The sequence below is a fragment of the Ursus maritimus genome, unplaced genomic scaffold (assembly GCF_017311325.1).
Source record: "Ursus maritimus isolate PB19 unplaced genomic scaffold, ASM1731132v1 scaffold_24, whole genome shotgun sequence".
NCBI classification, from domain to species: Eukaryota; Metazoa; Chordata; class Mammalia; order Carnivora; family Ursidae; genus Ursus; species Ursus maritimus.
The window spans coordinates 40588086-40611290 of record NW_024424897.1 but is presented as its reverse complement, the minus strand read 5'-3'; the positions used below and the strand labels follow the sequence as shown (position 1 = coordinate 40611290).

The 23205-nt window shown below is 54.9% G+C and overlaps 1 protein-coding gene across 1 annotated transcript in view; it reads left to right on the top strand.

The window, feature by feature from the left end:
* NOS2 (nitric oxide synthase 2) overlaps window positions 1-23205 on the top strand; it is a 31720-nt gene that overhangs the window by 5754 nt on the left and 2761 nt on the right. Inside the window, exons 4-24 of the mRNA XM_040641031.1 lie at window positions 459-621; window positions 1392-1483; window positions 2447-2588; window positions 2681-2820; window positions 4172-4346; window positions 4452-4553; window positions 7862-8056; window positions 9003-9085; window positions 9478-9622; window positions 10507-10611; window positions 11549-11598; window positions 11991-12165; window positions 13177-13309; window positions 14309-14387; window positions 15181-15362; window positions 17485-17648; window positions 18584-18791; window positions 20329-20416; window positions 21057-21178; window positions 21482-21630; window positions 22614-22808. Of these exons, the coding sequence (XP_040496965.1) occupies window positions 459-621; window positions 1392-1483; window positions 2447-2588; window positions 2681-2820; window positions 4172-4346; window positions 4452-4553; window positions 7862-8056; window positions 9003-9085; window positions 9478-9622; window positions 10507-10611; window positions 11549-11598; window positions 11991-12165; window positions 13177-13309; window positions 14309-14387; window positions 15181-15362; window positions 17485-17648; window positions 18584-18791; window positions 20329-20416; window positions 21057-21178; window positions 21482-21630; window positions 22614-22808 (2887 nt within the window). The remainder of the gene's footprint in view (window positions 1-458; window positions 622-1391; window positions 1484-2446; window positions 2589-2680; window positions 2821-4171; window positions 4347-4451; window positions 4554-7861; window positions 8057-9002; window positions 9086-9477; window positions 9623-10506; window positions 10612-11548; window positions 11599-11990; window positions 12166-13176; window positions 13310-14308; window positions 14388-15180; window positions 15363-17484; window positions 17649-18583; window positions 18792-20328; window positions 20417-21056; window positions 21179-21481; window positions 21631-22613; window positions 22809-23205) is intronic.

Here is a 23205-nt window from a genome sequence, read left to right as displayed (position 1 = left end):
CATTTCAGGACCATGGGATGTTGGCCAGGAGGCAGGACGTGGTTGTGGCTTGACTTGGGGTACGTCTCGGTCTTGCGAGTGTCTGAGGATTGCACTCCTTGCTGATTCTTGCCAAGCTGAGATGAAATGATTGGAGAAAAAGCACCTGGAAACAAGGGTGCCCCCAGGATCAGGACCAGCAACGTCACTGGCAGGAGCTAGCGGAGAGATGAAAATGTGGGCTCCCTGTTCAAACATGCTGAAGAATTTCAAGACAGGAACAGCAGAGCATTAAGCCAAGAAGCCTGGGGCCCTTCTGAGCTCGGGCCAGGGTCCCACACCTGGGAAGCTGGCCCGTCTCTGTGAAGGACATCTTGCCCTCCTGGTAGCCTAGCTCAGTTCCTGCTTCTGTGCATTGAATGAATCCCCATCTAAGGCCATCTCGTTGTTGATCTTCCTGCTGTCTTCCTGTCCCCCAGGGCAAAAATAGAGGAACATCTGGCCAGGGTGGAAGCGGTAACAAAGGAGATAGAAACAACAGGAACCTATCAGCTGACGGGGGATGAGCTCATCTTCGCCACCAAGCAGGCCTGGCGCAACGCTCCCCGCTGCATCGGGAGGATCCAGTGGTCCAACCTGCAGGTGGCCTTCCTCAGTCCCGAGCAGGGGAGGAAATGGGGAGGCGGGAAGGCTCTGAGCAGACGGCTCTGAGCAGCCGGGGCGGGACTCCCCGGTTCTCTCTGCATGTTCGTGAACGTGAGATGGGGGCTCATAGGGCTCTCCTCGGATGTCTAGACTCTGATTTCAGCACAAGATTTCTAGCGGGTCTGTTCTCTCACACTAAACACAGAAATAAAACCGAATGACCAGTTGAGACCCTGGTGCCGCAAGAGAGGACTGTTTGAATTCTTGGCGCCTAGGAGACACTGTCTTTATCCTCGCCTCCTAGGCGGCTTTACCTCGGGGTAAATGCTGTATAATATGGAAATTGCGTGGACAGGGAAATTGATGAGAAATGCCAGTGAAACCAACACAGGCTGAAAGAAAATGTGATGGGAGCCCCGTGTAAAATGTGCTGATGTTGTGGAGGCACCAGGCGAGGGCTCTGCGAGTTCCCATTCACATGCTCGGAGGTCAGGTTTTCTTGGGATTTAGGTTTTCATAAGGTCTTCCGAGAGGGGTTGCCTGGGCTCCCCCAGGAGAGCAGGAGAAAGGCTGGACAGGGCAGCCCTGAGACAGGAGGTGTAGACGCAGAGAAGAGAAGAGAAGAGAACGCTCTCCTCTGCTTGGTGTTTGGGTGGTGGGGAGCATTTGGGCCACGTCCTCAGTTCCTCATAACTCAGCTTCTGATCAACCCTGGGACCTCTGTCCTCACAGTCCTTGATGGTCTGGGCTGGGTGGGCTGTGTGCAGGTCTTCGACGCCCGGAGCTGTTCCACTGCCAAGGAAATGTTCGAGCACATCTGCAGACACCTGCGGTATGCCACCAACAACGGCAACATCAGGTGAGTGCACCTTTCCCTGGGGCTGCAGCTGGGGCCCACCCTGCCCCCGAGTCTGAGCCAAAGAATGCAGATGGGTTTAGGGGAAGCTTCTCCAGGAGAAGCCGGGGAGAAAGAGAAAGGAGAAAGACACAGGCGTCTTCGGCAAGTCTCCATGAGCTTAGCCCCTCTTCCTAGCCCATGTCTTCGGTTTCCTTCTGACTTGGAACCATTTGGAGGGGATGGGAGATCTTAAAGAAGCAATGTCTTCATTGCTTAAGGTCAGGCTCCCCACCTTTTAGAAGGGAGGAGAGGTTGGTTTTGCAGCTCAAGGCTCCAGTGTGTCATTCTTCTTAGAACCGGGAGAGTCACTGCTCATCACTGCTCACCCGCCCCCACAACCTTACCTTCTCCTACCCACCACCAAAGAGGTCAAGGCTGATAGGACTGAACAGCCCATTCAGTCGTTCATTCATTCTTCTGTTCAGCAAACAGTCAGCACCCATATAATGGGGACCCAACCCATGACTAGGCATGGCAGTGGGGTGGGGGCAATGCAGAGGTGACTAAGACCTAGGACCCTGCTCCAGCCCACTGTGAACCTATGCCTGGCACTAGACAAGCATCCGCTAACTGGGCTGCACGAGAGAAAGGTGCAGTGAGGGAAAAGGCTGGGAAAGCTAACCCTACCGGAGGGATAGAGACTATCCTGGAGGGGGGTGGCCCCTGAATTTGTCTTGAAGGAAAGGGAGGCACCGGAAGGAGATGAAAGAGAAAGAGGGTATGTCAGGGAGGGGGGCAGGTTACACTGAGGCCAGTGAGAGCCTGGCGTGTTGTGTGGTGTTGCTGTAGGGGTTCGGTTCAGCTAGCTCAGATGCAGAGGGTGAGGGAACGGGAAGACAGGAGGCGGAGGGGGACTGGGGGAGGCTGGCTGGGAGCCCCCACCGAAGCCGAGGAGTACATGGCACTGTCCTTGTCTTGGAGAAGGTCGGCCATCACCGTGTTCCCCCAGCGGAGCGATGGGAAGCATGACTTCCGGGTCTGGAATGCTCAGCTCATTCGGTATGCCGGCTACCAGATGCCTGATGGCACCATCCTGGGGGACCCCGCCAGCGTGGAGTTCACCCAGGTACGGGATCCAGCTGTGCTGGCTGGCAGAGTGGAGCCAGAGGGGTCAGGGGCCTGGGTCCGGAGACTCATTTGGGCCCGTCTTGCCCCCAGCTGTGCATCGACCTGGGCTGGAAGCCCAAGTACAGTCGCTTCGACGTGGTGCCCCTGGTGCTGCAGGCGGATGGCCAAGATCCAGAGTTCTTCGAAATCCCACCTGACCTTGTGCTCGAGGTGCCCATGGAACATCCCAAGTAAGCAGGCGGGGGGTGCGGGTATGTGTGTTAACATGCACGCTCCATCCCCGCCTTGGGGAGAGCTCAGTCCTCAGGCCCCTCCTTGCCCCCAAAACCCAGCCAGCAGCAGGCAGTGTCCAGAAGGGCTGGCTCTCAAGGCTTGCCTTGGTGACGCTTGTGCGGCAACCCCAGACTTGGGTCTCGGGCCTCAGACTTAGGAGGATATGTTGATGATGAGGGGGAAGCAGAGGCTTAGACAGATGGGGCCCTAGGAACTTGGAAAGCAGTGACCTTGGGAGAGAAGCCCTCAAAAGCCTCTAACGTTCTCACACTGAGCAGTCCAGTCCCCTTGTCTTCCTGCCAACTCTCTCAGCAACCCCTCTTCTGACTGTGGTGCAAGTATAGGGCCATAGGGACTTCTGGAGCTCCTCTGGTTCAGCTCCTGCTCTGGGCAGCAATCATCATCACAAAAATATTTCCATATATTGAGACTCACTGAGTAGCAGGCATTGAGCTGGACTCTTCTTTTTATCCCTTGCATACACTGAACTCAATCCTACCTCAGGGCCTTTGCACTTGCTGTTCCTTCTGCCTGACATGCTTTTTCCTCAGAAACTTAAAGGATTCATTTCTTCTTGACAGCAAGGTATTTCCTGAACGTCGTCCCCTTGGAGAAACCTATCCTGAACACTCAATCTAGAGCAGACACTCTCCCTCTGTCTACCACATCATCTTGTTGTTATTTTTCTATTCATCTGTTTACTTGCTTATAGTCTAAAGTCTAGACTCTAGTCAGTAAGCTCCTTGAGAATAGGGATCTTGCCTTTCTTGTTCAGCTATTTACCCCTCACACCTAGAAGGGTACCTGGCACATAGTAGGTGCTCAATTATAAATATTTCTGGAATAAATGAATTTATAAATGAGCAATACCATTATCTTTATAGTAAACCCATGAGTTTGGTACTAGTATCTCTATTTTACTGGTGGGGTTACTGAGGCTCAGAGAGGCTAACTCACATCCCAAGGCCACAGAGCTGGTAAGCAGTAAGGCAGAACTTGAACCTGGGCTTTCTGACACTGAAGTCCTTAACCCCTATGCTATGTTCTCTGCATTTAGCATGGTGCCTGTCACATACGTGTTGCTTACCATACATTTGCATGAACGAGTGGGTAAAGGAATGCATAATTAATGAATGATGCCTACTGTGCCCCATTCACCTCTCCATCTTGGACGAATTTCGAGAACAGCATTTGGGAAGGAGTTTTCTTGGTTGGCTCTTTTTCTGAAGCCTTTTTTGTCGGGGCTGGGGGGGTGAGGATGGGCAAAAGCACAGGCCCCAGTAACCACTGGCTCTTCTTCCCTGCCAGGTACGAGTGGTTCCGTGAGCTCCAGCTGAAGTGGTATGCCCTGCCCGCAGTGGCCAACATGCTGCTTGAGGTGGGCGGCCTCGAGTTCCCGGGGTGCCCCTTCAACGGCTGGTACATGGGCACGGAGATCGGGGTCCGGGACTTCTGTGACGTTCAGCGTTACAACATTCTGGAGGTAACGGGGACCGTCTGGCGGGGCTGGCTGCAGATGTGGGTCTGTCATGGGCGGGGTGGGGGGCAGTCCTGAGGACCAACTCACCCCATCACTCTGCCTCTGCAGGAAGTGGGCAGAAGGATGGGCCTGGAAACGCACAAGCTGGCCTCACTCTGGAAGGACCGGGCTGTCGTTGAGATCAATGTCGCTGTGCTCCACAGTTTCCAGGTACGTCGTGTTTTGTGGGTCTGGAGACTTTCTGGTCAGAAGGTTATGTGGTCCAACCATTCATCTCATGCTTGGTTCTCCCCTGACAGTGTTGTCCATTTTTTCATGCATCACACCAGTATTGAGCACCTAGTTTGTACTCAGCGCTGGGGATGTAGACAGATAAGCCCTCCTCCTCACTCTGGGTCTTCTAGTGTAAACTTGAATGCTTCTAGCAACAGGCAACTCCTTACCTTTCAAGACGTGTCCATCCCCGAGCTTGAGCACTGAATCCTATTCCCCCTCCATTTTTCAAGGACTTTACTCCTGAAAATCCCACCCCCCCTTCTTCTGTCTCATCAGTGTCTTCCTCTCTGCTGGGTCATTTTCAGCAGTGACCGATAGGCTGTCATGTTTCCCATCTCCAAAAAAGAAACGGTCAGCTAACCCAGTAAGTCCCCAGCTACTGCCGTGTTTTCCTGCTTCCCTTTGCAGCTAACCCGATGCAAGATCTCCTACATCTCCTAGTCCTCCAGCCACTCCAGTCAGACTTCTGTCTTCTAACACTCTTCCGGTCACTCTGGAATTCTTGCTGTTTTCCAAACTCACCAAGATAGTTGCCACCTCAGGGCCTTTGCACTTGCTTTTCTCCTCTGCCTAGAACACCCTTCCCACAAATCATCCCATGACCCCCTACTTCCCTTCATCCAGGTCTCTGTTGTCTCCTCCTTAGAGTCGCTCTTCCTGACCACACCATGGAAGATGGCACCCTTACCCACCCCCATCCCATCGCTCTCTCTTCTTCAACTCTGTCTTTATTTTTCTTCATTACTCGTGCTGGCTCCTGACATTACGTAGTATATCTACTTCCTGTCTTTCTGTTAGGGCCAGGCCTGTCCCTTTTGTTCACTACTCCGTCTCTAGAGGGTGGAAGAATGGCTATCGGAGGTACTGGAAAAAATATGTACTGAATGAATGAATGAGAGCCCATGTCCACACGAGCAGGGGCTGCTCTCGCTTCCCTCCTCTGGGCGAATGTATCCACCCTGAGGGCCCACACCCGGGTTAGTGCTTGGGTGGGACTGAGCCTTCCGGTCTGTCCACTGCTCTTACTCATATGAATGCTCCCCTTCCTTTTGGGAAGGGGGCAGAGGATGCGTGAAGATAGTACTTTAGAGGCTAAGACTGTCTCCCCAAAGCTAGCAGGTGCCTTGGAAGCCTGACCACTAGGAAGACAGTCCTTTATTCATTCAGCAAAATAGAGTGAACATTTTGCGTGTGCCGGGCACTAGGCTTGGCCAAGGATATGAGTGGTGAACAAAATAGACAAAACCCCTTTCCTCGCGGAGTGGAGCAGGGAGTTGACATTAAACATCCAGTAAATATTTACAATCACACAGTTTCCCAGGGCTGGTCACCCCATAGACAGGTCAAGCTTTGCTTGATGTTCTTGGAGGGTGGGGGGAGGGGGGCACTGAGGGGGTACAGGAAGAGCCCCCAGGGGCTGGCCCAGCTCAGAAGGACCCCGTGCCCGTGGACCACACATCCTGACTCCTAGGGGCTCTGTGCACCAGCCCTGTCACTGCAGGGTGCAGAAATGTCCCGGAAAATCTGCTGGTCTTCGGCTGTGTTCTGATCGTGGCTGACCACACCCCGCGCTGCTAGAGAGTCTCCGGCACTTCCTCATCCCCCTCCTTCACGATAAATGTCCTCATCTGTAAAAACGGGAATAAATAGGAGGACCTCCCTCACTAGGTTATTGTAAGAATTCAGTGAAAATGTATGCAGAACACTTGGCCGTGCTGGCCGACCCCTAGCGAACCTTCAGTGGGCCTTAGTTTTATTGGTCTTATTATTCATTATTACCATCATCAGCCTCTGAGCTTACAGCCGGTGTAGCACGGGGTGGGGGGGGCGCTGGTACACGGGTAAGACTGCAGAGACCCGTTGAGCCCTCCATCAGCGGGTTCCTTTCATGCCTCTGGCTGTGACTTGGGCAGCGTCCTCCTCCAGCAATGCCCATGCCCTGCCTAACTCATGCCCATCTCTTAGGACTTGCTTCTGCTTATGGGGTGCCTGGGTGGCTCAATTGGTTAAGTGTCTGCCTTTGGCTCAGGTCATGATTCCAGGGTCCTGGGATTGAGTCCCACATTGGGATCCCTGCTCAGTGGAGAGCCTGCTTCTCCCTCTCCCTCTGCATGCCGCTCTCCCTGCTTGTGCCCTTTCTCTCTCTCTGTCAAATAAATAAATAAAATCTTAACAAAAAAAGACTTGCCTCCACTTAGAAGCAGCTTCTGGAATCCCCTCCTTCTCCTCCAGGCCTGTGTATGAGCTCAGCCCTGTCTGTCCCCCAGCAGCCCCTGCGCTCTCCTCTGTTATATCTCGCAGCAGACCACGTGGATGGCCAGCTTCCTCCGCCTCCCCCCTTAGGATATAATCTAATGCAGAAAAGGGGCCCCATGTTCCCCTCTGTCATGCCCGTGCCTGCTGCGCTGCCTGGCAGGTAGAAGCAAGGATGGCGGCTCACACTTGTTGTGCCCGTTCTTGCTTTACTTACGTTAAGTTACTGCAGCCTTTCAGCAGCCTCATGCTGTAGAAACTCTTCTTACCCCCATCTTCCAGATGAGGATGCCGAGGCTCAGTGAGGCTCAGCAGCTAATAGCTCAAGGTCGCACGGCCAATAAGAGGCCACGGTGTGAATCATGACATGAAACAAATGTCTCTGGACTGGATGAGTCGCCCCAGGCAGTGAGGGGTGTGGCTGCCTCTGTTGGATCATTCCGGGAAGGCTCAGACCCCTTGGCTTCTAATTTTCGGATGTGCGACATTGTGGTGACTTGTCTTCCGTATGCTACGGTTCCCCCCCAACACTCAGTCCTCTCCAGAGATGTCCGGTTCCTTCTTGGCCAAGAGAGCCACATTCTCGGAGAAGTGACTCCTGGAACTCTCTACTAACAAGTGGCAAGAAGGCTCTGGGGTTGGATTTATCAGCATCCAGAGGGAGCCATTCGTTGGGAGCTGGGGGAGACTTGTAGGTGTGGCCTGGGAAGCTGACACTGCCCCTAGAGGGCCGAGGGGGTCCCGCCAGGTGCCCCGTGGGCTCCCCATGGCTATGATGATTTCTGGGGCTCCTTTGGAGGCTCCGAAAGTGCCTTCTACTTGGGTATTTACTTCTAGCAGCAAGGAGGTGGCCAGGGCAATGGCTGTCCCATTTTAGTGATTGCCCGGCCTTTCCGCAGTCCATCTTGGGAGCCCCGCAGCCGACAGACCACACTCCTGACTCCCCCATCCCTCGCCTCAACCCCCCTCTTTGCCTCCTTCTAATTCAGAAGCGGAATGTGAGCATCATGGACCACCACTCAGCTGCAGAGTCGTTCATGAAGTACATGCAGAACGAGTACCGTTCCCGAGGGGGCTGCCCGGCCGACTGGATTTGGCTGGTCCCCCCGATTTCTGGGAGCATCACTCCTGTGTTCCACCAGGAGATGCTAAACTATGTCCTGTCCCCTTTCTACTACTACCAGGTAAGGGAGGGCTTTCCTCTCCTCTCTGTCTTGGGACTCGGGTGGAAAGAGGGTGTGCGTGCTCACTCGTGCGGGACCCACAGGGAGGGTCGGGGACACACAGACCCCTGCTTTTCAGGCTGCGCTCACGGACGCTGAGCAGCGTCTGTCCGTTCCCACAGAGAGTGAGACTTCAGGAAAGACCTTCTATTCTACCATCAGGGGCCCATTGCTCTGCTGGGGCTTCCGCTTCTGAGGCTGACCACCATTTCCCCCACCTGTAAATGGTCAGAGCCCGCGATGGTGAAGAGCTTGGCACCCGGTCAGACACGCCTGCAGGCGCCTCTGCCGCCTCCTAGCTGTGGGATCTTGGGTGGGCCTTTCAACCGCGGGAGCCCCGCTGCCCTCATCTCTAAAGGCGACAGGTATTAGCTCTGCAGTAGGAGGTCGTGTGGATCCCACGCACTGGCGCCCAACCCCGACTCACTCTATCATCGTCACCTGTTGAAACCAGTTCGTTTTGTCTGAAAAAAGACTTTGGTTTGATTTGGGGAAGAGCTTTCTTACTTTCAGATGCTAATAGCAGATCAGGGTGACTGATTGCTGGGGACGTTAGTACCGTTGTGGTCACATCTCCTTTTCCTCTGAAAGGAGGTGCCCAGTTTGGCCTCGGCATCATGTGACCTGCCTAGTGATTAGACGCTAAAGACAAAGTGAAGTGGGGCTCTTCCTTCTGGGGGGACACTAATGGAGAATAAGCCAGTGGACCCTCCCCCGGCGTGTGCAGGCTGTAAGCTGGCCACTGGAGCTGCAGCTCGGAGGGAGACAGAGCCCCAGTCCTCTCCAGTGCGGCATTCGGGGACCCCCGCCTCACAAAGGGCACGAAGGGTCCTCTCTCTCCCTCGCATCCCCACACCGGAGCCGAGCCAGGGCGCACCTGCCCTCACGTGTGCCTTCTTTTCTGAAGGTGGAAGCCTGGAAAACCCACACCTGGCAGGATGAGAAGCGGAGACCCCGGAGAAGAAAGATTCCATTCAAAGTCTTGGTGAAGTAAGTGCGAGCGGCCGGTCCTGAGGCCTGAACTGCAGCCTTTCCTTCCAAGCGGCTGCTCTTCTCGGCCTCGACGGGCAGGGAACAAAGAGACAGGATGATCTCTGTGGAGGTTGGCTCGCAGGGGTCTAGACGCCAAGGGGCATACCTGCCACCATTAGCCCAACCTTCCCTGTCCTCCATCTCCCCCCGGGGCTGAGCAGTGGGTTGAGCGGGTGAAGGGAAGAGAAAGGCCATGGGTCAGGGTCAATAGCTGGCAAGAAACGTGTGTTCCTTTCCCTCATGCTGCCACATTTTAAACACCGTCCACCTCCCGTTCTCTCGGGCCCCCGTGTTCCTCTGGAAGGCTGAGTCAGCACAGTGTCTGTCTGTCTGTCTGTCTGTCCACACAGAGCTGTGCTCTTCTCCGCCATGCTGATGTGCAAGACCATGGCTTCCCGAGTCAGAGCCACAATCCTCTTTGCGACGGAGACAGGAAAGTCAGAAACGCTGGCCCGGGACCTGGGGGCCTTGTTCAGCTGCGCCTTTAATCCCAAGGTAGCCAGCTCAGCTGGACACGGGCCTTTTTCCTCTGCCTGGATACAGACAAGTTGGCGAAAGTTAAAATGATTGCCCTGCTCCTGAATGTCCCAGAGCCTTGGATGTGCTGACTGTAAATCTGTGACAGAAGGACGGATGTGTGTCCAGGGATTCCCAAAGTTACATAGTACCTAAGTTTTCCATGGTGTTCCAGGGAACACAGTTTGAGAAACACTCTACTAAGCCACGTCCCAATATCCATGTGCTCCCATAGGTGAATTTTATTCCCATTTACTCAACACCTTCTGTACCGGGCACAGTGCTAAATGTGAAGGGGGCAAAGGATGAATAGGAAATAAAACAAAACCCCAGAGGGTGACTCATGCCTTCCGTCAGTGCTGGAGTTTATCCTTCGCTGAGACCTCCCTGGAAACGTCACATGGGTGTGGGTCGAACAGGGAGGCGGTGACACATGTCACCTGAGATGAGCTTCAGGCGAATCGGTTGGGTTCCTGAGGCGTTAAAAGGATCATCATTTTTGTAACCCACTTATCTCATTTTTGTGGAAAATATGTCCACACACTCGGAATTCAAAACAGCGGCGGGGGCATTCCGATTTGGGACCTGCCATGTTTTGGAGGCGAGCCCACCCCCCGCCTCGGGCTTGTGGAAGTGTTGGCGATGGGGCTGGCGTGGGGCAGGAGGGTGGGGAGCGAAGTGTTCATGTGGGTTTACTGGACGGGGATCCGTGGGGCATCTGCCTCTGGGCCCCGCCTGTGCTGGGTGTGGGCGGGGCCGGGGGAACCCGGTGATGAGGGGGCTCCTGGCCGGGGTGGGGAAGGGAAGCACAGGGTGTCTGGGGACGGCGTGGGGGGCTGATGTCCACCCTTGGGGCCCTGCAGGTTCTCTGCATGGACGAGTATAGGCTGCGCCATCTGGAGGACGAGCAGCTGCTCCTGGTGGTGACCAGCACGTTTGGGAATGGAGACTCCCCTGGCAACGGAGAGGTGGGTGGCTCGGGTCCCAGTGTTCTTGGAGGGGGGAGGGTGCCAGGGCCCGAGGGGGCCAAGGAAAGGATCCGGGCGATCCAGCATGTCTTACGGAGGACATTTGGAAGTGTGCTCAGACCACTCTGGGTGCCCCAGCGCCAGCGTTTGCCTGCCGTCTCTGTAATGATCGCCATGTGTATGTGACCGCCTTCCTATCACAGACTTTATATTTTTAAGTAAATTGACCCACCTTTTTAAACTAAAAAATTCACATGTAAAGGAAATTTTAAATCACTCCCACAAATGGAAAGCCGACAAAAAATAAATCCCATGAAAGCCAAACAAAGTTCTTGACTTTTCGCTAGATACTATTGCCTGACCATGGCTTGCTTTTTTTTTTTTAAATGAGTAACAGGCAAGTATTAGAGGTCTTCAGGCTCCAGTAGTTCCAAGCTGAGACTCTCCCTAGTTTTCGTAAAGACAAGCATAATAATAGAAACAGGAATAACTTTTAAAAAATTACAGAAAAGAGAATACTTTCCTACCATGTGATTTAACACTATTTCTGCAGGGTCACATTCCACCTAAAATTCTCTTGAGTTCCTTGGAAATTAGAGTTACCTTAGAGAGCACGGGGCCAGTCGTCATTGTTACCAGGTTCAAACAGGAAGAGAGGCTCATGCCCCAGTAGATAGAAGACCCTCTGGAGATGCCAGGCCCCCTCTCTACCAGAGCTGGGCTACACCAAGGGTCAGGCCCACATGACTTCCTAAGGCTCAACTTGTCCCTGAGCCCCGGCCAACGGGCCCCACACATAAACCAACTTTCGTTTGTGGACCTTGAGCCTTCTCCTGCCAGATGTGGCCAGTTTTGAAGTGGGTCCACCAGAAAAAAAGTAAAAGCAGTGCTTTTATGAATCTTGTCCTGAGAACTCTGTGGTTCTCTCTCTTTCTAGAAACTGAAAAAATCTCTCTTCTTGCTGAAAGAGCTTACCAACAAGTTCAGGTAAGGCTTTTTCCCACTCCCACTTGTCCGAGCCCTGCCTTATGGACCTACACGTTCTGGGACCCCGGTTCCAGGGAGGGTATTTGTTGTGTATAAGGGGGTCTTTTCCAAGATGTCCAGGCACAGAGAGAGCCTGTCCTCGGAGTGTGTTGAGGGTCAAGCCAGGAAAACCAAGTCCCTCACACAGGTCTGCAGGCCAAGCATGGGATTGGTCCCGGGAGTTGGTGATGAGGCTCGGGAGCTGGAGAGGACCCGAAGATGGCATGTACTGACCGGTCCTGTGTCCAGCAGGAGTGGAAGTGTTGGAGGCTGGCTTTCGGGCCGGTCGTGCTCCATGATGCTTACATGGGTGGGCTCACTCCAGTCTTCGTGTGTGTGTCCTCCTCGGGCAGGTATGCCGTGTTCGGCCTCGGCTCCAGCATGTACCCTCAGTTCTGTGCCTTTGCTCATGACATCGACCAGAAGCTGTCCCATCTGGGGGCCTCTCAGCTTGCCCCAACAGGGGAAGGGGACGAGCTCAGTGGGCAGGAGGAAGCCTTCCGCAGCTGGGCCGTGCAAACCTTTAAGGTCAGTTCTTAGCGGGAGCTGCCTCCACAGCGGGGACAGGGAGGCCACAGCCCATTCCTGCCCAGGACATCTATGCTGGGCATTCTGGGTGGCATGACCCCTGCCTAGTCCTACAGGCTCGGTCCTAGGTGTGGCCTGAAGGCTCAGGTCACTGCTGCACTCCCTCAGCCCCCAGAACTCCACTTGTGTCCCTGGGTGGGGGAAGAGGGCTGAGATACCTCCCATCCTCCGGGAGCTTCGGTTTAAGATCTTCCCCCTCTAACTGTCCAGGTCACCTCTTGATGACTTAGCGTTGTTTCAGTCTTCCAGCCACAGAGAGCCTGGGGACAGGGACTATGCAGTGAAGTCCTTTGGACCTGTGTCGGAATCTCAGCAGAGCTTTGCTGCCTGTGGCCCGATGCCCCTGATTTAAAGAACTCCTCACTGGGGCTCCTGGGTGGCTCAGTCCGTTAAGCGTCGGACTCTTGGTTTCAGCTCAGGTCATAATCTCAAGGTCATGGGATCAAGCCCGGCATTGGGCTCCATTCTCAGCAGGGAGTCTGCTTGGGATTCTCTCTCTCCCTCCCTCTGCCCCTCCCTGCACTCTCTCTCTCTCAAATTTAAAAAATCTTAAAGAACAAAAAACCTCCTCAAGTAAGCAGGGCATTTCACGCAGCAGCGGTACTTAGAGCCCCAGCTTGAGTCGGGGCAGACCTGGCTCCCAGGCCCGCACTGCCTCCACGTGACTCCACACCAGGAGCACGGGAGTGATCCAATCTCAGGGGTGGGCGTGCAGGTAAAACGAGATCCTGTCCGTATGAGCATCCGTGCGAATAGCCGTGGCACCTGTGTGCCGAGCCCGGCCTCCTCTCTGAGTCCTCACAGCGGCCCAGTCCGAACATGCTTAGTCATTATAGGAAGCGCTTAACCGATTTGTAAGGACGTACAAAGCGGTGGCCCCGTCGTTGGTGATGATGTTGCTGAGGATGACAGTGACTGTGGTTGACACCGGTCTGCCCCATCTTCTTCCAGGCGGCCTGTGAGACGTTCGAGGTGCGAGGCAAACACCGCATTCAGATCCCCAGGCTCTACACCTGCAACGTGACATGGGACCCACAGCACTACAGGCTCGTGCAGGACTCGCAGCCTCTGGACCTCGAGAGAGGTACCTGCCGCGCCGTGCCGCACGGGGTCCGTGGCCCTTCCTGCCAGGGTGGAGGTCTCTGCGGTTGAGGAGACCACTAGGACCCTCTGAACAGAGGCAGCTGACGGAGGGCTGCCAGGCCTCTCTCTCTCGTTCGATCCGAGAGCCTGCTGGGTGCTAGGCTGGAGAGCGTGCTTCATCTCTGAGGGAGGCTGTCTCAGGAGGAAGCCCTGGGTGGGTGGTAGAGAGAGAGGGGAGCCAGCACAGGGCCTCCTGTGTGCCAGGCACTGTGCTGGGCTCCTCGCCCGCCTGCTCTGAGTGAGCCCAAACACTCACCTTGCAAGAAGGGCACAAGGACCGGGGTGCCTGGCTGGCTCAGTTGATGGGGGCATCCGACTCTTGATCTCTGGGTTCTGAGTTCGAGCCCCATGTTGGGTGCGGAGATTACTTAAAAACAACAAAAAAAAGAAGGGCACAAAGAAACTAAAGTTCAGGGAGGGGAAGCAGGTTGCTGGCATGTGGCCAGGCTGGGATTTGAGTCCCCGCTGTCCGGCTCTGACAGCAGCCAAGTGCTGTAAACATCTCGTGGAGCCGATCCCAGGCTGCCGGACGTGAACTTGTGACGGTGCCTTCTGGATGCTGGGCCTCCATGATTCCTCTCTCCTTGTACCATAAGTACAGTAGTTGTGGAGCTTTCTGCATGTTTAGGACACCCCCAACTTCAACTATGCTCTCCTGCAGATGCCCGGCTCTGGGGATGGCCTAGAAATGCCCCTATGTGGGCTCCTAATGCATCCCCCCCACACCTAGCAGCAGCACAAACACCCCTGCCAGACCAAGTGCCTTTATTTGTGATTCAGAAACATGGCAGGCAAACAGCAAAAGAACCCCCCCCGCTGCCATCACGGATTGGACACCCCAGGGGTGGTGTCCAGGCATAACGGACTCAGACTCGGGGAGGCTGCCCCCCACCAATGCTTAAGAGCGTCTCCGCCACTTCATCATCTCTGTCCCCCACAGCCCTCAGCAGTATGCATGCCAAGAAGGTGTTCACCCTGAGGCTGAAATCACAGCGGAATCTACAGAGTCCCCAGTCCAGGTAGGGGAGGCCGCGGGGCTGCATGGGGGATGTCCACAAGTTTAATTTAATGAAGGCCAGACCGGAGCAAGTCAGTCTTTGAAAGGAGAGAAGTATGCACTGGCATTAATCGCAATGCCATCAGTAGGACTGGCTTGGCTGGTGACCCCTGTAACCTTGGTGCCTTTAGCACTGGTCTCTATTAACCACAGGCTGGTTTTCCAGCTTGAGAACTAGGCACCTGCTTTACTACCGGTCCTTTGTCACTAAACCCTTTCACCAAAGGTGGAGGGCAAGAGAAACTCAAACCATTTGGCTCTTAAGAACTTTCAGGAAAATTCTTGGCAGGGAAGGACATTTCCTCTTTGGGAGAAACGAGTGTCATGGATTCCTTGTAGGTTTTGTTCATCTGTGCTGTCCTCCCCCATTCATTAGGAATACTGGGCTTTGTTCTAGTAAGAGCCATATCTGCGCTGGGGATAAGGAAGAGTTTGTCCTAAATGCCAGCAGATATCCCAGGGGGGTGCTTTCTTTAGGTGGAAGGTGTGGTCAAGCCCAGGTGGGCTCGGGAGTGCTGCCCAGGAAGGGGGCTGCCCACCCTCTCCCCACAGAGAAACCCCAGGCCTGGTGGGTCCCAGGCCCTCTTGACCACCCCAGCTCCAGGGGATACCAGCAACCTGATCTGACCCATGCTCCCAGAACTGAGCAGGAAAATGAAAGAGGGCACATTTCCTGGGGAAGCCGGCCCGCCCATCAGGGAGCTCTGGAGGAAATCCTGGTGGCGTCACCAGAGACTTCTTTTTCCCTTCCCCAGCCGCACCACCCTCCTGGTGGAGCTCTCCTGTGAGGACAGCCGCGAGCTGAGCTACTTGCCTGGAGAGCACCTCGGGGTTTGCCCCAGCAACCAGCTGGCCCTGGTGCAAGGCATCTTGGAAAGAGTGGTAGACGGCCCCTCACCCCACCAGCCTGTGCACCTGGAGATCCTCAGTGAGAACGGTGAGACCTCTGCACGGTGGCCCCAGCATCCCACCCCCTCCCCCTGACACCCCCCAACTCCCCAGATGGTCTGGTCCCACGTCTGCACTGTGAGCACCTAACCCCGTCCTTCCTGCTGAGTGGGTAGGCCACCCAAGCCCGTGCTACTGCAGCTTTGGAACAGAAGGGATACTTCTTTGGGGCTCTTGCCCAACCCCAGAGGCTGGGGAGTCTCATTCCCGTCACTCTTTTGCTGACCCAGCCACTTTTTTGTTAATCGATGGATTGATTTATTTTTGCATCAAAAATTTAACTGGTTGATCGCATCTATATACTAGGCAGGCCCTGGGCTACAGAAATGAGTGAGACTCTGTGTCTACACTCAGAAAGCTCACTACCTAGTACAGGAAGCAGATAGGCAGGAATATTCTTCATCACCATCATCATCATCATCATCACAGTAGCAGGTGGTATTTGTTGGGTAATTACTAGATGCCAGCATTTTATATGCCTTGTCTCTTCAGGCTTCACAGTAAACGTGTGTGCAGTTTGCCTGACGACATAATGGAGAAATGTGGGAACAGTGTAAAAATGCTGGTCTTTGAAGGTTCGAGTCCCTGAGCCATCACTTACTAGCTGCGTGGTCTTGGGCCTATGAGTCAACGTCTCGAGGCTTTATTTCTTTATCTCTAAAATGGAGATGAGAGAGCCTTTCTCGTGAGGTCGTAGTAAAGACCAAATGAGTAGATGCACGTGCAGCCTTCACCACAATTCCTGGCACCAAATAAACACAGTCCATTTCCTACAGGCTCATGAACGTTTGTCCAGAAGTTCAGAGAAGGGATTACATATGCCCTGAGAGTCTCCTTGGATCCCAAATTGCAAATCCCTCTTGCAAGTTCACAGCATTCTAATGTCCTACTGTTCACCCACTGAGGGTCTCATTAATCCCAACCTGACTTGGCCCGTAGGCAGGGGCAGGCTGTAGGTGACCCAGACAGTGAGACCCCTCCTGGCCGTCCTCACCTGGGAGAAGACGCTATCCTAGGGAGGGCCTGGAGCACCCCGTCCTGTGTACGGTGAGGCCCAGTCTGTGTGGGGAGCACAGCATGGGGGCGACAGGTACTAGGAGAGAGACGCTAACGAAATCAACAACCACGAGCCTCCCAGCCCATAGGAATAGCTCTCTGGCCTTGGTGATAATCTTGCTTCCAAAGAATGTGTACCCCTAAAGAGAGCGGCCGCAATAGGAGAGTGGGGATCGGAGAAGAAAAGTGTGGCATGGTCTCCCACTGTCCAGGAGAAATGCGGACACTCCTGAAACCCAGGTGTGAGGAGACAGAGGTGTCCTTATGACTGTAGGAAGACTGATGTGGTTCATCAGGCCTTGGGTCTGGATGAAATAACTTAATACTAATATTTTTACCTAATATTGAGCATGCGCGTACCAGACACTCTACTGTTACACATACGCTATTCCGTTCAATGCTCGTACAAACCCAGTGAGACAGATTGTGTTATCACATCCATTTCACAGAAGTAGAACCCAAGGCTCAGAGGCTTCAGTCACCTAGCTAATAAGTGAACAGCCAGAGTTCAAACCCATGTCTACTGGCTCTAGGGTCCACACGGTGACTGCCCTCCATACTGCCTCTTGGGACTCCTTGAGACTTGACACTTTGGGGTGATTTGCTGCTCACCTGATACCTCTTGGTATAGCCCGAGGGGACTGCAGTCATGGGCTTTTCTCTAAATGAGTAACTAGTCCCTGGAGCGTACATCAGTCTTTGGTGAATTTAGTCACTGTGAGTCTATAGTTCACCTATGGGGGTTTTGCTAAAGTTCAGGTCTGAACCAGAGAGGGACTGAACTCTGGTGCATAGTTGATTTTTCAGGATCATGTCAACTTGGGTGCCCTTTGGAGGGCTATTGGTCAGCCTTCCCTGGCAGCCCTACCTCTAGGCACCACTTTCTTGCACGTGCATTAGGCACATGAACACTTTCGCGGTTCCCTGAGCCAGAAATTCAGTGTCTCTCCCCTGCAGCTGTAGGGTGGACGGTGTCTTCCCCAGAGGCCTCATCACCCTTTAGGAAACCTAAATGGGGCTCTTTTACCATTCTGACTCCTTCTTTCCCTGTTCAGGAAGCTACTGGGTCAGAGATAAGCGGCTGCCCCCGTGCTCACTCAGCCAGGCCCTCACCCACTTCCTGGACATCACCACCCCCCCAACCCCGCTGCTGCTCCGAAAGCTGGCACAGCTGGCCACGGAAGAGGCCGAGAGGCAGAGGCTAGAGACCCTGTGCCAGGTGAAGTTTGGGCTGGTGGGTGAGGGAAGGGCAGGGTCCCAGAGTCAGGGGGAACCAGAACCCAGAGCTGGTCTTTAACCTCCAAGGGGGAATCCGACCCAGCTTCCCAAAGTGAGACTTGTCAAAAGCTGGTGTGAAGTCAGTATCCTCCCCCATCCCATCTCTAGGACACAGTTGTGTCGAGCGAACTGAACTTTTCTGAGCATCTGCAGGATGCTATCAAAGTGCACTTTGTTAGAAATTTGCTAGAAAAGGAGAGCCACTGTGTCTTGTCTTTGTATATTCCCCAAACCTGGCATAAGCGTGGACCTTAGGAAGTGTTGGAGGATGGATGGTGAGGATGAATGGAGATGTGGACGTGAGAGGATGCATTACTCACTGGCAACTTTCTAGGCCCATGTCTTTGCAAAAGGCACTGGATGGCATTATTACCATCATCTTTCTCGCTAATTGTCTTGAGTCCAGCCATTATCCTGTGGCTGCAGTTACTAACTCAGCACACATTTTCTCATTTCATTCTCACGACGTTCCCATGAGGGAGATGATGCTATCCTCATGTCACAAAGGTTAAATGATTGGGACAAGACCCCACAGCTAGTAAGGGCACCCAGTCACTGTTTGAACCCAGGTCTGTATGATTCCAAAGCCCTGTCCAAAATTAGATTGTAATAAAGATTTGACTCCTGCCCGCCAGTGGCAGACGGTGAAGTTCTAAGCACACAAATTAGATAAATGCTGCTCACTGGCCTGAGTGCTTCCAGGACAGGCACTATTTTCTCTCCAGCACCCTGGACAGCGCCTGGCACTTGGACGTGTTGGTTGAGGGAACCAAGGAGTGAATGAATGAATAAACGAATGAATGCTGGACTGTGACAGCCTCCTGTCTCCGTGTGGGGCCTGTGCCCTGAGTCACTCACACTGTCCTTGGCTTTCAGCCCTCAGAATACAACAAGTGGAAGTTCACCAACAGCCCCACATTCCTGGAGGTGCTGGAGGAGTTCCCGTCCCTGCGGGTGTCTGCTGGCTTCCTGCTCTCCCAGCTCCCTATTCTGAAACCCCGGTACTACTCCATCAGCTCCTCCAGGGATCGCACACCCACGGAGGTGCACCTCACCGTGGCCGTGCTCACGTACCGCACCCGAGGTAAGGCTGGGCAGAGGCTTTGCAGCAGGTCCAGCTCTGCTACTTACCGGGTGGCGGTTCGACATCTCTGAGCTGGGGTCTGCTCATCAGTTAAAACCCGCCACCCAGGGTGTTAATAGCAGTAGCAGGTGTGTGGCGGAGATTACTATGAACCAGGCACTGAGCGAACCCTCTGTGTATGTATTAGCAGTAACCACATGAGATGGGTACTGTTTGCATCTTACAGGTGAGGAAACTGAGACACAAAGATGTTAAGCCCCAGAGTTGCACTGTGAGCAAGTTGAGAACCGGGATTCAAACCCACGCAGTCTGACTGCTGGGTCCATCCTGCGTCACTCTGTGGTCCTACTACTGCTGGGACAATGTAATGAGATCACATGGAGAAAGCACCCAATATGTAGTGGGAGCCCAGTGAGTCTTAGTATTCCTAATAGTCCGCCCTGGGTACAGGGCGATTATGCTTTGATTGCTCACTCGCTCACTCAGCGATGGTTTATTTCACCTCTCTCTATGCTTGCCACAATGGTGGGCGTGGCGACACAGCACATGGAGCTTCTGCCCTCATAGAGCAGTGAAGAGAGACTCATTGAAATAGATAATTGTCATGATGTGGGTGCTATAAAGCATAGGGTGCTCTGAGGGCAGAGGATAGGGGATGGGCTAACATAGACTGGGAGGTACAAAACCTTGTCCACTTGGACTTGGCTCCTGCACCGAATGAACCATGTGCCCTTGCCCTGCCCTCTGTAACTGAGCGTTGCCTGTAACGCGGCAAAGCTGGGTGAAGAGCACAGTCACGCAGTTTCTAAACACTGGGCAGAGACTGCCAGCTCTGCTGGAGAACATCTGCCCAGGTCAAGTCCCGGTGCCCAGACAGGGAGAGGGGAGGGGGTACATCTTGTGAGAGCCAGATCCCATTCAGAGGGAAAACAGGACTTCTTGGGTTGGTTGGGATGGCTTTAAATGCTGGGCCTTTGGGAAGAGGATGTAACCCAGAGAAAGTGGGGGTTTCCACAGGCCCAAGGAGGGGCCGCTAGGGAGGCAGAGGGGTCAGAGCAGACCAGAATGCTCAGGAGGCTGCCCATCACTCAGAGTTCCTCCCAGCAAGGGCTTTACCTCACGAAGACACGGTGGGGCCGCGACTGTGGCCACCCTGCAGGGCCACTTTGGGCTGCTGCCATCAGAGCTGTGTGGTGGGCTGGGAAATTCTTGGAAGGAGTATTGGAGTAGGAGTCAGGGAAGCTGAGCTGTGATCTGATTTTACTGCGATCTGAGTGACCTTGTACACGTTCCTTCTCTGAGACTCTTTCTGGAGTGGCAGAAGGAGAGGCTGGCACACTCTTGACCTGCCTTTCAGCTTTCCCCACCTCTGGCTGCATGGAAGGTGGACCACAGAAGTGGCCTCCCTAAAGCCCACAGAGTGCCTGAGCGGACACTCCCAGGAGGCTCATTGGTTGAGGAGGAGCCTCTGGGACAATTCACCCCCGGGGATGGGGGGTGGGGATCAATGTTGGTCAAGTCTGTGTTGTCCTTACAGATGGCCAAGGTCCCTTGCACCACGGTGTCTGTAGCACGTGGCTCAGTAGCCTGAAGCCCCAAGACCCAGTACCCTGCTTCGTGAGAAGGTAAGCACCCCCTCCACTCTGTGCATTGTGGTACCACTGGCCCCTGGAGCTCTGGTTTGAAAGGGAGGGATCTGAGGGTGCCTGGGTGTTTCAGTCGTTAAGCGTCTGCCTTCGGCTCAGGGCATGATCCCAGGGTCCTGGGATCGAGCCCCACATCAGGCTCCCTGCTCTGCTGGGAGCCTGCTTCTTCCTCTCCTTCTCTCCCTGCTTGTGTTCACTCTCTCGCTGGCTGTCTCTCTGTCAAATAAATAAAATAAAATCTTTAAAAAAAGGGGGGGGGATCTGGGCCCTTGAAGAAGGCGTTGGGGGTCACACTGGGCCTCTCCATTCTATCCCCTGGCAATAGAGTATGGCCAGGTCTCCAGTAGGGACAGAGAGGCCAGTGGTGGGGTCCCCAGAGTACAATGAGGTTCAGCCTTTTTTCAAAAGGAGCCCAGGATGAGGTGAGGGTGTGCCTGGACAGGGAAAATGAAGCAAACTCCAGGACTTGGGAAATCAAATTTGAGCTTGTTGTCTTCTCCACCCCCACCACACTACTGCCCCCCCCCGCCCTGCTGCACCCCTAGCTCCCCAGCCCCTGTCCAGCGTGCCTCCATCCCAGAGTGTCTGAGAACCGAGCTTCTCCATCTGTCCCCTTCAGTGCCGGCAACTTCCAGCTCCCTGAGGACCCCTCCCATCCTTGCATCCTCATCGGACCTGGCACAGGCATCGCCCCTTTCCGCGGTTTCTGGCAGCAGCGGCTCCATGACACCAAGTACAAAGGTACAGTTAGGAGGTTCCCGACATGTGGGGAGGGGGCACCAGGTGGCCTGGCATCTCCCTGGGACCTCACTGGGGTTATACCACCGCCCACTCTCCCATTTGCCTCCTATTTGCCTCCCATTTGCCTGTGTGGACAAGTGATCTGAATGCCCTGGGCCTCAGGTTCCTCATCTGTAAAGTGGGGACAGGACACTTGTGGGCGTGAAATGAGAATTCAAGTCAGCTGTCGGGCTGGAGAAGCCTTGAGCCATGGCCCGCCCTCTGGTGGCCAGCCTGGTAACTGCAGCCCACGGCGTCTCCTAGGGCTCCAGGCCGGCCGCATGACCCTGGTGTTCGGGTGCCGCCGCCCAGGTGAGGACCACCTGTATCGGGAGGAGATGCTGGAGATGGCCCAGAATGGGGTACTGCATGAGGTGCACACAGCCTACTCTCGCCTGCCTGGCCAGCCCAAGGTAAACGCGGCAGCGGCCTGTGCGGTGGGCAGAGCATTACAAGCACAGACTGGTGCGGGCCGGCTCCCCAACAAGCCCCTTGCTTTCTGAGCCTTCATCTGCGCTCTGAAACGGAGACAGTTCCACACCCGTCAGAGCAATGCATTCACTGTGCCAGGAGAAGAGACGGGCCCTGAGACATCGAGGACTAAAGAGGGTCACGTGGTGGGTTAGTACCAGTGCCCCGCTGGCTGAAAGCCCTCTCCTGGGATAAGCACCTGCCCAGGACGATGTGGTCCAGGCTGGCTTTATGCTTAAACACCGTGCCCCGCTGACGGTCCCTGCTGCCCTCGGAGGCGCTTAGCCCCATGAACGTGGGGAGTCGGGACAGACGTTCGCCTCAGCCCTTGTGAGTTTGTTCTGTCTGGGCTCCTCCCAGACCCAGTGTTTTGTGTACAGTGCTGGGGTCGCTGGGCATCTTGTGGGGAACAGGAGCAGAGGCTCCTAGACTTCTGTGTAGCTGGGGAACCCAGCGCTCTGTGCTCTGCTCTGAATTATACGGGGGGTTCCACCAATGGTCTGCACGGAGAGGCTCCAGTTCTGGCGTGTACGCAGGTGGGCCTCAGAGCCCTGGGCAGGGGAAGTGGCTTGATTGATGCCTCTTTGAAGCATGGTGAATTGGAAGTGAATGCAGGGGCCTCACTGAATGATCAGCTTCTTGAGGGCGGGGGAGCGGCCAACATTCGTCTCGGGCCCCAGCCCGGGCCCGCGCTGGGCAGGATGCCAGTGCACGTCCTCACCCTGAGCCCGATCCCGGGGCAAGGTTCCGGCTGGGAGGGTCCTCACCCTGCAGCCCATCGTGCCCCTCACTGCCTCCTCCTGGCCAGCAGGCCTGACTGCAGGGTTCTCCCTCGCCCCCCTTTCCTCTCCTCTCCACCACCACCACCCCCCCCCTCGCCCCGCCGGCAGCAGGGGCCTGGACCCACGATCTCCTCTGGTTTCAGGTCTATGTTCAAGACATCCTGCGGCAGCGGCTGGCCAGCGAGGTGCTCCGCGTGCTGCTCAAGGAGCACGGCCACCTTTATGTCTGTGGGGACGTGCGTATGGCCCGGGATGTGGCCCATACCCTGAAGCTCCTGGTGGCTGCCAAGCTGAGGCTGAGTGAGGAGCAGGTGGAGGACTACTTTTTCCAGCTTAAGGTACGGCAGCTGGTGTGTGGGTTGGGGAGCAGCTCAAGGACACGGGCGGGGGAGCCAGGCCTAGGAGTCAGGCTCAGGGTAGTCCTGAAACTCAAAGGAATCCTAGAGGTGGCTGGAGGTCCGAGCTAGACGGGCGTAGAAGGCCGGCCCGTCCCTCCTGGTCTGTTGGTCAGTGAGACAAGGGCAGCACGTTGGTGATGACAAGACTCCTCAGAGCCTCTAACACGCTACCGTGCATCGTGACTCCTCAAGACTGGGAGAAAGTATGTGGCATTTTTCAGATGTGTTTATCTCAGAGCCCCCGTTTCCTGGAGCATCTTGGGGGCCGGGTACGAGGCAGGCTTGGGGAGCTGTCCGGGTGGTTCAGAGCGGCACAGGTGCTGATGGGAGTTAGTCT